Source organism: Psammomys obesus, unplaced genomic scaffold (genome assembly GCF_907164565.1).
Source record: "Psammomys obesus unplaced genomic scaffold, mPsaObe1.curated_primary_1811, whole genome shotgun sequence".
In the NCBI taxonomy this organism is placed as follows: domain Eukaryota; kingdom Metazoa; phylum Chordata; class Mammalia; order Rodentia; family Muridae; genus Psammomys; species Psammomys obesus.
The window spans coordinates 11,203,900-11,217,962 of record NW_026590062.1 but is presented as its reverse complement, the minus strand read 5'-3'; the positions used below and the strand labels follow the sequence as shown (position 1 = coordinate 11,217,962).

The window sequence follows — 14,063 nt, the reverse complement described above, 5'->3', positions numbered from 1 at the left end:
CACTGCCAAAAAAAAAAAAAAAAAAAAAAAAATCCTGCATAAAGAAGCCTGGGAGGAAATGAAGATGCCCTTAAATTAAAAGAGGATCCTTGTTACTTGCTCCTGTGGTTATGATGGGATGGTAGGGGCTCATGCAGGCCTCTCCTCAATCTTGTAGACTCAGTGTTTTTAATGGCCTCTCCACTACTTTTTAGGATATCAGCGCAATGGAGGAGGAAAAAGACCAGCTCATGAAGAGAGTTGAGCGTTTGAAAAAGAGGGTAAGTCTAGAATTACCCTGTAGACTTCAGCCCCAGTCTCAAGGACTGGCAGAGATTTAGGAATGCAAATAAAGATTGAGCCAGGCATGGGCTTCCAGTGGAGGATGGACTCAAGTAACACTGAAGGGAAGGGAGTCTCCCAGGCAGGAGCCCAAAGCTTTCAAGAACCTGGACTTGAAAGCTTGGCTGTCATCTCTGGGGAGTACTGTTTACCAAGAGGAAATGATAAGTGGGTGTTGGAGTCATGTGACCTGCTAATGCCTTTCTTGAACGTGACAGTAACATGTACTACTTATTCTCTTACTGTAGGTGGAGACTGTTCAGAATCATCAGCGAATGCTTAAAATAGCAAGACAGCTTCGAGTTGAGAAAGAGAGAGAAGAATTTCTTGCACAACAGAAACAGGAACAAAAGAATCAGGTAGCCACAGGAAATTTATACTCAGGATCACAGATGTAGCTCCTCTTGGTAATTCAAGTAAAAAAAAAAAAAAAAGAGAGAGAGAGAGAGAGAGAATTTTAAATTTCACCTTTTATTTTGGTAGCATGATGGACCTACTTTTTTCTTTAGGACTGCTGTGGTTTGTGTGTATGTGTATGTGTGTGTATTTTGCTGGGAATCAAACCAGTGGCCTTGCTCCTGCTAAATAAGTACTGTATGATTGAGCTATATCCCCAGTCAAGACGACTGTGTTTTCTTTCTTTCCATTTCTTTTTTTCTTTTTATGCAGTATTTGAGAATTGAACCTGAGGCACATGCTAGACAAGCACTTTACAGCTGAGGTATATCCCCAGCTTTCTTTTTACTTTTTATTTTGAGATATGATTTCCTAATTTGCCACTGGAATAAAATGTACAAGGTTCTGTGATCAATGAAACCAAAAGAACATCCTTCCTGCCTCAGTCTTTACAGTAGGGTGCCCTGTAAAGACTCTGCTCCGTTAGCAGCTAATCTTGCTGCTGCACAATAGAGTGAGCCGTAGGAACACCGTGAGCCAACCGCAGTCCAAAACACAGTGCTTACACATGATGTGGAGCCCCAAGTAAGCTGTTGCTGCTGTTGACAGCGTCACAAAATACTGTTAAATCAGAACCGGGGGTCTCAGGGTCACCCACACTGCCATGCTCTTAAACTTTGCCTTAAGGAAGAAATTATTTGGTCTGAGGGTATTAATTTATTAAAAATGTGTCTTAAACTTCAAGCAAGTGTTTCAAATCAGTGTAATTTCTAAATTGCCAATTTAAGCTGGCAGCTGAGATGTTTAGCTCTGTGAAAGCTTGAGTTGGCAGTACAGCATTTGCACTGCAGCAGTGGGTTTTGTTTCCTGAGCCTCCTCCGATGGTTATTTGAAGTCCTTTTCTGATGTTGAGGCCTTACTGAAAATGTTAACATTTTTTTTAGGGTCAAGAAAACTATGTTACAGAAGGAAAGGCATACATCTCTGAAAAAAATAGTTTTCTTTAAAAAAAATTTAATATTTTATTTGTTTATTTAGAGACACGCTATTCCTATATAGTCCTGGCTGTCCTGGAGCTGGCTATGTACACTGGCATTGAACACTCCCAAGTGGTGGGATGAAAGGACATACCACCATACCCAACCAAAGAGTTTTCTTTAATCACTACCTTAAACAGTAACTAAAGACAAATGTTATGGAAGAAGTTTTAAATTTGCTTAAGGGCTAGATAGATGATGGTTTAGTAGATAGGAGCGCATGCTGCTCTTGCAGAAGATCCAAGTTTGGTTCTAAGCACCCGTGTAGTATGGCTCACAACTTCTGTAACTAATTCCATGGGATCTGATACCCTTTTCTGGTCTCTGGGCACCTGTCTGCAGTGATACACATGCATACACTCATGTGTATGCACTCGTGTATGTGAATACTCAAGCACACATTCAGGCATACACACACACACATAAAAGTTTATATTTTCATGAAAATATATTGAGAATACTAGTTATACTTATGGCTTAATGCAGTTTTTTTTTTTTTTTTTTTTTTTAGTATTTACCTGTTTCTTCTGTGGCATAGGAATCTCCTATTTCTCATTGCTTGCCAATATGAGCATGTTTCACTAGACTGAGCAAGTAATAAATTGAATTGTTTTTTTAAAGCTATTTCACGCAGTGCAGAGATTGCAAAGAGTGCAAAACCAGCTAAAAAGTATGCGGCATGCTGCAGCGGATGCAAAGCCTGAAAGTAAGTGAAGTTATTACATGATGTAGATGATTAGAAAATAGTAGTTTACAAAGGGATATTTCTTAAAATGATTGGTGGAAATTATTTCATTTCTTATCTGGTCAAAGGGAATCCTGCAAAAAACATCTATGGGTTTTCAAAACATTTTTCTACCTCCTATTTTCAGCCAAGGGCTGAAAGTAATATTAACTGTGAAAGTATGCTCTTCCCTGTGTGTTTAGCATGGGTGTTGTGAAAAAGATGGATGGGAAAAATATGAATCCATCTCAAGGCTAAAAAGAAAAAGAATTAGGGCTGGAGAGATGGCTCAGAGCTTAAGAACACTAGCTGTTCTACCAAAGGTCCTGAGTTCAATTCCCAGCAACCACATGGTGGCTCACAACCATCGATAGTGAGATCTGGTGCCCTCTTCTGCCCTACAGGCACACATGCAGTACAGAATACTGTATAAATAAATAAATAAATCTAAAAAAAAAAAAAGAAAGAAAAAGAATTAAATACTATACCTCAAAGCCGAGTGTTTTCTATGGCTGGGTTTGTAGAATAACAGGACCAATAATGTGGTGTCCGTGGCTGAATTCTTGGAAGCTTTGCAGAGCTCTTTTCACAATCCACTTAACCTATCTCAGGCATTTTGAAAGTGTTTTGCTCATCAGAAAGGAGATTGTAAAAGCTAAGAGAGCTATACCAAGCTCTTATCTGTGTTGGAGAAATATTACAATGCAAATATATAGCTAAGGGAGGGATAGTAACCTATAAATAGTACATAGGATACATAGGATAACAGCAACAAAAGTCATAGACAATCATAGGTGTTGGCAAAGATGTACAGAAATTAGGACCCTCGTATTTGTTCCTGAAAATGTAAATGATATAGCTGCTTTGAAAAACAGTTTAGAAATTCCTCAAAATGCTAAAAATTGTAGCTATATGAACTTGTAATTTCTTTTTCTTTTTAAACATGTATTTGTGAAGATTACAGTGTGAGTATAGGGGTCAAGATGACAACTTGTGGGAGGTGGTTTTCTCCTCCTACTGTGTGGGCTCCAGAGATCAAATTTAGGTTGTTAGACCTGATGACAAGGACCTTGACTTGCTGAGCCATCTCACCAGCTCTTGAGTTATTTCTAATCTTAGGCATATACTTAAGAGATGTAAAACATCTATTCACGCAAAAACTTGAACATACATGTCTATAGTAGAATTATTTGAAATAAGCAAAAAGTCGAAGTAACCCATATGTTCCTAAAATGATGGTATATCCTTACAATGGAATATTACTGTGCCATCAGAGTGAGAGAAGTACTAATATGTGTTTATGACATAGATAAGCCTCAAAAAGGTAACTTAAGAAACCAGTCACAAAAGACTGTATGTTGTACAGTACTATTTATAAGATGTATCGAAGATAAGAAATCTGTAGAGGTAGAAATCAACTCAGCAGTTGTCTAGGGTTGGGAAGAAACTGATGTGGGGATGTAAAAGCCTGCAAATGAGTTCAGAGATTTCTTTGACAATAATGGCCTAACAAATTGTTCTGGTGCTTGGACAGCTAATTTATATACTGAAATCATTGAATTGTACCCACGAATGGTGAACTTTGAGTCATTTAAGTGTTAGCTCAATAAAGCTAACAGGAGCAATGGCACACTCCTGTAATCCCAGCACTCGGGGAGGCAGAGGCAGGCGGATCTCTGTGAGTTTGAGGCCAGCCTGGTCTACAAAGTGAGTCCAGGACAGCCAAGGCTACACAGAGAAACCCTGTCTTGAAAAACCAAAAGAGAGGGGGGGGGAGGAGCAAGGAAAGGGAAAGAGAGAGAGGGACTGGAGTAATGGCTCAGTAGTAAATGACTCAGTACAACGGCTTAGTACTTGCAGCTCTTAGAGAGAACCCAGGTTCAGTTCCCAGCACCCACATGACCGCTTACAACCATCTGTAACTTCAACTCCAGAGGATCTGACGTCCTCCCTGGCATCTTCGGGCACTGCACACATGTGGTGCACACACACTGAATACAGGCACATAAAGTAAAACTGAAAAAGTGAGAGAGCAAGAGAGAGACAAGATAAGTAGCCAATACATGTTAGTTTCTGGCTTTCCAAATCTCTCATACAATCTCTCAGTCTAAATTCCAATTCAAGCAGTGAGCATATATTTAGTTGTTGGTGTTCTTTAATTCTATGTTTACTAAATTTTACTTTTTTAGGAGGCTAATTTTCAACAGAATTTTCCCTACATGTGTAGGATATGATCTTTATGTGTTTATATTATAAAAGGAAGATGAATGTTCAAAAGACTTCATTATATTACAATCATATAACAATATAAAAAAATAATTTTTGTGTGTCAAAAATTTAGTAAATATTGTTTTAGTAGTTGGGATATATTGTGTCATAAAACTTTTCCTGGGAAAATGCTACACACATGTTCACCCACCCCTGATAGGGAGTCATGATAGACCAATGTCCAGCTTGGAGCACCATGAATTTTATTAGGGCCACTTACAGGAATATAGGTGAGGGGTTACATATGGGAGCAGAAGTGACCCAGAGACAGCTGCATCACCAGAGCCCACCCAAGAATGGGTACTAGCTCACAGAAGCAGGGACATGGGGCACACGACACAGCCTGCGGGCAGCTCAATGGGTTGGAGAATGTCCTTTCCAAGTGACTCTGATCTAACCCATTCCCAGGAAGCTAGGACAGTTTCTTCTTCTTCTTTCAGGTAGCTGGTCTGTCTGTCTCTTTCTGCTTCTTTCTTTCTTTTCTTTCCTGCTTGGTTAGTGTATTAGCCAGGGTTCTCTAGAGTAACTTAACTTAAAGAATGAGTGTGTGTGTGTGTGGGGGGGTGTGTGTGGGTGTGGTCAGATATATACAGGCTGTGGCCCAGCTAATCCAAAAATGGCAGGGATATAAACAGAAAGTCCTAGAATCCAGTAGTTGCTCAGTTCACACAGCTGGATGTCTCAACTGGTCTTCAGTATACACTAGAATCCCAAAGAATTAGGCTCTTATGCCAGAGGAGGAATTCTCTGTCCTTATATAGGCTTCCAGAAGAAGGGGTAGCCCAGATTAGAGGTGAGTTTTCTTAGCTCAAAAGATCTGGATTAAAGGCATGTCTTCCTACCTCAAAGAGGCATATTAGAAGTGGATCTTCCTACTTCAGATTAAGCTAAAAATCCCTCACAGGTGTGTTTTTCATTTTTGGGTTTTAGTTAATTTCAGATGTAGTTAAATTGACAACCAAGAATAGCCATCACAAGTAGTCTAAGAGTAACTCTCAGCAACTTAATTGCTTACTTTAGAAGGGAGAGGCCTAGTGAATTTGGTCAGTTTCAGGGACTTCCTGAAACTATTTTTAGTTGTTTACCTGTTTGCTTAAGGAGCTCCCTGTAGGATGGAGTGCTTCAATGTATAGTTTCTTGAAACAGTTACACAATAGGAGGTAGGAATTGAAGCTTACTTGGATAAAAAGAACACAATCTTTTCCACAGACAGGAGGGAAAAATCAAGTGATGAAATTTGGCTCAGTGGTTGGTTAAGATCACTGGCTGCTCCTCCAGAGGACCCGGGTTTAATCCCCAGGAGCCACATGGCAGCTCACAATTGTCTGTAACTCCAGGTCCAGGGGATCTGACTCTCACACAGATTTACATGCGGGCAGAACACCAATGTACATAAAATAAAAATATATCATAAAAAAATAAGAAAAATAACATTTAAGAATTTTACATGTAAAAAACATTTTAGGCTTTTATTCCACGCACCTCTGTTTATAGGAAGTGTGTATATACCTGGAGAGGAGAAGGCTGGTCCCCAAGTAGCCAAAGAAGATAGAGTGTGGAGTTAGGGAGAGAGTGCATGGGAATGAGTCCCTGAGTGGACGTGATGTGATGCATTAACGTTCCTTCTCTCCTTTCCTGCAGTCCTGAAAAGGGACAGGGAAGCAATGAAAGAGTGAATGGAAGACTTGTGAATTTGCATTAATAAAATTTTTCATGTTCTATTTGTACAACAGAAGTAAAAATAATTTTAAGGCTTTGGGCCAGATTTGTTATGCAATCTGCATAAATAGCTTACTTAAGCTAGAAACTCATTGTTTTAAAAGTTAAGCCTGAATTTGTAAATGTGTGACAGGAAGATCAGAAATAAACTATGTAAATCTCTCCAGGCTGGGAATTTACAACAAAACCATCATTCACTGAAAATCTGTGTATAGTTGTACATCTGCCAAGGTAAAAAACTATTAAATACTAAAAATATTTACTATAAACTAATACTTGGAAAATTAAAGCAACCAAATCTAAAGCATTTATGAAAGTAGGCACTTTTACTTCTCTCTCTGGATCTGAAATTGTTGACCTCTGGCACTGTCTTCATTGGTTTGAAGCTGACACATTATCATGGGTTACCGTTTATGAAGTATTAGAAGTAGAGGCACCGTAAAAGAAGTCAGGCACACATTAATCATAGCACTTGGGAGGCAGAGGCAGGCAGAGCTGTGTGAATTTGAGACCAGCCTGGTCTACAGAAAAAGTTCCAGGACAGCCAAGGCTACAAGGGAAACCCTGTGTTGAAAACACACACACACAAAGATGAGAGAGAGAGAAAGGGAGAGAGAGAGAGACTAAAATGCCTCTGTATAGGAGAATACTGGAGTAGATTTATTTTCATTTTCGTTTGGCTCACTGGCTTCTTGAATACATAAAAGGCAAAGTAGAACAGCGGTAGATCTGCTTCTGTAACTGTTGCTTGTGTGTATTTTGCAATTTAAGAAACTAGATTATAAACTTAGAGAGATCCTAATACCTATAGTATCCTAACACCTATATAATGGCTATAATCATCTAAGTATTTTTCTATGTAACTAACTAACTAACCTGAAAAGCTTTCAGTGATTTCTTATGGTTCCGAATAGATGCTGCACAGAGAGCTTCAACACATAACCCGCTGCCCATTTCTTACTCACAAAGCAGGATGAGAATATCCTAGTGCGTGCTCTATTGAACTAAACTTTCATCTACTTGTTTCTTAAAGGTTTAATGAAGAGGCTAGAGGAGGAGATAAAATTTAATTCATATATGGTCACCGAAAAGTTTCCAAAAGAATTAGAAAACAAGAAAAAGGAATTACATTTTTTACAAAAAGTGGTTTCTGAGCCAGCTATGGGCCACTCTGACCTTCTTGAACTTGAGTCTAAAGTAAGTAATTAGCATTTCTAGTTCCCAACTGTATAACTGTATCTGTTGTGTGGAAAGGACCCGCACTGTTTTCTGTGGTGACCTACTCCTGACTCAAGAGCTAGCCTGGGCTAAGGGTTGACATCTTTGCTGATGAGTTGTCCTTGTGAGTATTCTAGAATGTTGTATTCTGACTTCAGAATAATAATAATATAAGTTTTTGTTTTTCAATGCAATAGGGTAGCTTTGTATTTAAAGCTTTTCATGTATGCTTTGACTAGACTTTGTTTCAGTGTTCAGTGAATCTGGTAACATATTACAACATCTTGTTCCCTATAAATAAAACACTAATCATTTGCATATTTTAAAAGTTTTCATGAAAATTGAAAAGGTTTTATATGATGAGTCCTTAATTTATTTAATAGACTCTACAATTAAATGTCTAATTCTGACCATATCACTTTTTTAATTCACTTACACAACATAGATATCCAAGACAGATGTGGCTTAAATTTAAGGGGTTCAGTCTTTTGAAGGAGGGGTATACTGAAAGCCATGTTTCATTTTGTTTTTCTTTGTTGAGAGACTGGTGTTACTCTGTTTTGTTACTTTAGAAAGGGTTAATGATCAGTATAAATGATATCTATCAAAGCTGCAGACCATTCATATAGTAGGAGTTCTGGATGGTCCATGTCATCTCTTAGCTGGGCTTATGAACTCCCTGTCCTCTGTCTCTGGGGAATGTCTGGGTTCATGTTGTAACTTAGTGATTTGTAAGTGATAGCTGAGGTGTGTGAGGTTTGTAGGAAGCACCTTTCATGTAATAATGTAAGATATTTCCTATAAATGCTTCCTATAAATGCATTCTGATTCAATCTATAGATGTAATCAAATTGTACAAGTATTTATTATTAAATTCAAATTGTTTCTAAAAGTACATACACTAATTAGAACTTTGCTATCAGTGGCTTTAGTGAAGGTAAGACCTGTAAACTCAAGCTGAGTGTGGCTTGGTGTTTCTACTGAGTTCATTTAGTTTACATAACCACAGAGAGGGTTGTATGTTTGTCTGGTTGGTTGGTTTTTTGAGAGAGTTCCACTGTATGGCTAAAGCTGATCTTAAACTATCTATCCTCCTGCCTCAGCCTCTCTAGTGCAAGAGTTTTCAAGTGTGCACTACCACTCCTGGCTGTCATAGGGAGAGTTTAACATGCTTCACTTTATCCTCTTTTAGGTCACTGAAATAAACACAGAGATCAATCAGTTGATTGAAAAGAAAATGATGAGAAACGAGCCAATTGAAGGGAAGCTCTCACTGTATAGGCAACAGGTATGACCTTTCTCCTGGGCCACATCTTTATGTTACTTATGGGGAAAGCTGTGTTATTTGTAGTCTAAGGGGAGGAGGACGTACAGAAGCAAAGCCTCTCAGTCACTGCTAATCTCCGTGTTATAACAAAGAAATAGCAGAGACTCTGGGAAGGCAGCAGTTCAGGTTTGAAGTGCAGTGTGCCAGTTTCTGCGAATGTGGAATTCTGTCTTCTGAATGGCAAGTTTATGTTAGATGGTTTAAGTCAAAATATAGGTACACTCTCAGATTGAAGTATTGATTTGTTAGCTTCAGTTTTGCCATTCGTTTTTTAAAATTTATTTATTTTTATGTACATTTTGGTGTTTGGCATATATCTAAGTATGTATGAAGGAGTCGGAGGCACTGGAATTTGAGTAACAGACCAGACAGCTGCCATATGGGTGCTAGGGACTGGACAGGTGTCCTCTGGATGAGCAGCCATGCTCTTACCCGCTGAGCCAGCTCTCTAGCCCCTTGCCATTCATTTTTTTAAGATATGTAATTATATGATATACACGTTTCACCTCTCAGATTCTTGTGTTTGTTGTCTGTTGGAGGTAAATAACAGTTTCCACAGTGTTGGACATGGGGAGATCCTGGGGACCTGGTCCTGTGAGGCATGCTCATGTTTCTCTGTTACATGAAGTTTCAGTTTCCACATAGTGCTACTCCATTCCCTTGTCTTTTAACATGGAAGACTTGCATATAGGGAAACATTCCTTCATTGTTTCCTATTCATTCATTCATTCGTTCATTCATTCATTCATTCGGGGGTGGTTGTTTGGTTGTTTGGTTGGTTTTGGTTTTTTGAAAGACAGGGTTTCTCTTTGTAGTGTTGGCTATCCTGGACTTGCTTTGTAGATCAAGCTGGCCTCGAACTCACAGAGATCCACCTTCCTCTGCCTCCCCGAGTGCTGGGATTAAAGGCGTGAGCCACTGACTTGGCATTTATATATTTTTTAATTAAAAAAAAAAATAGGACTTCTAAAGGGTTTCGCTAGAGAATACCCCTCTCTTGTCACATTTGTTTTACTTGATGGTATTTGTACTATGTCACAATTTGACTGATATCTCTCAGGAACATAGACATTGTGATTCATCTTAGAAAACTCCCCCAAAGCTGGGTATAGTGCACAGACCTTTAATCCCAGCACTCAGGAGGCAGAGGCAGGGAGACCTCTGTGAGTTCAAGACCTGTCTACATAGCAAGCTCCAGGACCAGATACAGGGACCCTGCCTAAAAAATAAATACATAAGCCAACAAATGAAAAAAAGAAAGAAATTTCCTGAGTTGTAGCTCATACAAACCCTTGTGCACCTGTAAGAGTGCATGCTTGGGTTATGTACACATATACAATTCTAATGACTCTCATTTTTTACTCTTTTTTTTTTTTTTAATGTAACAGTGTTCTGCCTGCATTTATGCCTGCGCTCCAGAAGAGGGCACCGGATCTCATTATAGATGGTTGTGAGCCACCATGTGGTTGCTGGAACTTAGGCGCTCTGGAAAAGTAACCAGTGCTCTTAACCTCTGAGCCAGCTCTCCAGCCCTCAGTTTTGACTTTTAACCAACATTTTATTCAATAAAATGCTGGAGCAATGTCTCTGCAGTTAAAAGCACTTGCTGCTCTTAGAGGAGGCAGTTCTGTTCCCAGCACCCAGGTCAGGCAGCTCACTGCTGCCGGTGACTTCAGCTCCATAGGAGGAAACGGCTCTGGTCTCTATGGACCTCCACAGGCACGTGGCCTGCGTGTGTGCAAATAAGCAAATCTTAGGCTGGAGAGATGGCTCACAGGTTAAGAGTACCTGCTGCTCTCACAGAGAATACCAGTTTGGTTCCCAGCACCCACATGGCAACTGACAACCTCCTGCAGCTCCAGTTCTGTGCCCTCTTCTGACCTCCATGAGCTCATACACACACATGGTGCCATGCAAACATGGAGGCATACACTCATACACATACACGTAACAGAAATATTTATAAAAATAAAATAAATCTCTCTCTTTTTTTTTTTTTGGACAGGGCTTTTCTGTATAGTCCTGGCTGTTCTAGAACTTGCTCTGTAGACCAGAATGGCTTCAAAGTCAGAGATCCACCTGCCCAATAGCCTCCTGAGTGCTGGGATTAAAGGCACGCACCATCATTGCCCAGCTAAAATAAATCTTTTTAATGTACCAAATGTAGTAGATATTTCACCTTTCATTTTTAAAATATTGATTGGTATTGACTTTAGTGAGCTGAACTGCATTATAGTTCTGAAAATAACATATTCATATTTTCTTCCAATGAGTGGAACCAACTGTGCAGAGAAATAGACTGAGTTTTATTCTGTGCATTTCCCTAGAAGGTATTTTCATTGCTTTTCAGTGTTACTAAGAAGGCTTGAATATTTTTACTTGTGTGTATTTGGGTTTTTTAAGTGTTTTTTCTTCAGGGCTTTTGTTTTTCAGAATGTTTTGAGTTTGGCAATACACATTTTGCTTGTGGTAAACACTGATAAGGGAACAGTAGAGCAAGTAGTATTGGTCAAGAGCAGGAAAGCTGAGACTGAAAATTCATATTGGTGAAAATCCAAAATTAGGTAATTTTACAAGATAACAGAAAACTGAATGCATTTCTTATTTTATTCTTATATTAAATACTCGACTAGGCATCCATCATCTCTCGTAAAAAAGAAGCCAAAGCCGAGGAACTTCAGGAGACCAAGGAGAAGCTAGCCAGCCTGGAGAGAGAAGTGTCAGTCAAGACAAACCAGACCCGGGAATTCGATGGCGCTGAGGTTTTGAAGGGAGATGAGGTAAGCTGAGGCATCTCATGGGTCAGGGTTATGACAATGACGTTTTGTTTGAAATCACTGACTTGCTCAACTTTCTTAAGTGTGTGTCAATAAATTAATCTCATTTTGCAAGACTTACTGAGAGCTGAAGTCTTAAATATTTTTTTAAGGTAACATTGAAATTGTCTTGGTATAAGATACATAAGACTGGTGTTTTGCCAGACAGTATTCTAGAATTTCACTTTTCTTTTTATTTAAATTGTGTGTGTGGGTATGTGGGTGAGTGCAGGTGCCTGCGGAGGTCAGAGGTGTTGGATCTCCTGGAGCTGGAGCTACAGGCAGTTGTGAACCATCTGATGTGGGTGCTGGAACTCAGACTCAGTGCTCTGAAAAAGCAGGGCAGCTCTTACCACTGAGCCATCTCTCTAGCCCCAGGTCTTTCACATTTTACTATGTGAATTTATATTGGATTTATTTAAGTGTTAAATTATAAAAGCAAAGCAAAACTAGTAGAGCCAAGTAGGTAATAAAAATTTGTCTTTGTTGATGAATGTATTTCCGTAAAGAACTAAGAAAACCTTATCACTGAATTATTGTCAGCAGTATATGTTTGATTAGCACCCATGAAAATTACTTCATTCCTCAAGCTTCCAAGCTTTAAAATAGTGTATTTCTATGTTTTGAGCAATGCTTTAATAGTTACATTTATTGCATCAGACTTGTAAGTTAGTGGGGCAAATAACACTGGTTTCTGATGCCTGTACTCAAGCAACAACAACAACAACAAAACATTCTTCATCCTTTTCCATCAAGTTAACTCAAGAGCAACTGAGGGTAAAGCTGGGCATCTTGACTAAAGCCCAGAGTCTTGCCCCACCCAGGGCTTTCCTGCATAGCAGTTCAAGTGACAGGCCACACCTGGATGCCCACCCCTGCCCTGGACTTGGCTCAGTCCTACAGGCTATTGCATTTTCATCTTAGCTTCTAGACTTTAACAAAGGCTACTCTGAAAAGCTGTATCCAAACCTCATTTTGGACTTTGAAAAGCTCTTGAGTTCATACTGTGAAAAATTGGCAGTGTTCCTTCACTGTGCCAAACACAAACAAATTGTTCCCCTGCTGCAGATTTTTCTCTCCAGTGCTTCTGATTATAACCTTCCAAAGTGGTTTTTAGTCTGAAGGAGAAGTAACGATTTTAGGATGGCAACATTTGATTGAAAAAAGCCCCTTTGGGAGACTCATGCCAGTCGTTGTCACATCACTGGGAACCTGGGCAGCAGTACTGATGGGGCTCTGGGGCTGCCCCAGGCTACAGTGTCTCAAGAAAACCAAAACCCAAATTTCTTTTCTTTTAGCATCTACTTCCAGATGGCTATCAGACAGCATACTTTAAATGATGTTTAGAAGCTGAGCATGTGATTTGTGGCGTCTTTGATGTCCAAGAAAGAAAAAGGTTAATCACACAGCGGTTTTGCTTACAGGGGCCGGTGCTCCTCTCTAGTGTTTTTATCTAAGCGAAGGCCCAGTGACAGGAGACCCAGAGTGCTGTGACCACAACGCCGTGAATCATGCACTCTCTCTATGCAGAGGTGAGGGAAGGGACCCAGGGACAAGCTGTGAGCCTTCATTTTCCAGACATGTTGTGTAGTGACATCTGATGGTAGGCCAAGAGTAGTTTTTAAGTGGGAAAAGGTAGCTTTAGAAATGCCATGGTCAATTTTGTTTTTAAGTAATGTCTGAGCAAAACTAGAGCAAAACAAGTAAATTACTTGGCAATTACCTAAAAGAACAGAAGGTATTGGGGAACATTATGCATAATTTTATAAAGAACAAATCTTGGTAGACCAATTTTATTTTCAACTTTGATAGAATGATACGCCATATGGGCAAAAAGGAGGAAGCTTGTTCTACTTCAAATTATGTAAGATACTCGGTAGGTCTTCACTGAAGCTTCTCATTTGGCATAACCAAAAAAACCTCATATTTAAATTTTTATCTGTCAAAGCACTTGGTGAACAGGTGTTAAAAAATAGTGGCACAAAGCTGGGTAGTGGTGACTTATGCCACTAAACACAGCATCCTGTAGTGCCTTGAGGCAGGGGGATTGCTAAAAGTTTGAGGCCAGTCTGGCCTACATAGTGAGTGCCAGGCCAGCTGGGACTACATAGACTCTGTCTTAGTGTCTGAGAGAGATGGAGATGGAAAGTTGTGTAGTATTTGAAAAGAATGCCGTGACTGAACCACATGCAGTGTGAGGAAGCAGGGCTGACAGTTGTGAGAACTTCTTGTGCCAA

At 39.5% G+C, this 14,063-nt stretch overlaps 1 protein-coding gene across 4 annotated transcripts in view; it reads left to right on the top strand.

Annotated features, from left to right (window-relative positions):
• Ift81 (intraflagellar transport 81) overlaps positions 1-14,063 on the top strand; it is a 66,537-nt gene that overhangs the window by 11,863 nt on the left and 40,611 nt on the right. For all 4 annotated transcript variants that reach the window (XM_055605988.1, XM_055605987.1, XM_055605989.1 and 1 more), the window contains exons 6-11: positions 195-260; positions 570-680; positions 2,376-2,460; positions 7,499-7,662; positions 8,876-8,971; positions 11,644-11,790. In XM_055605988.1, the coding sequence (XP_055461963.1) occupies positions 195-260; positions 570-680; positions 2,376-2,460; positions 7,499-7,662; positions 8,876-8,971; positions 11,644-11,790 (669 nt within the window). The remainder of the gene's footprint in view (positions 1-194; positions 261-569; positions 681-2,375; positions 2,461-7,498; positions 7,663-8,875; positions 8,972-11,643; positions 11,791-14,063) is intronic.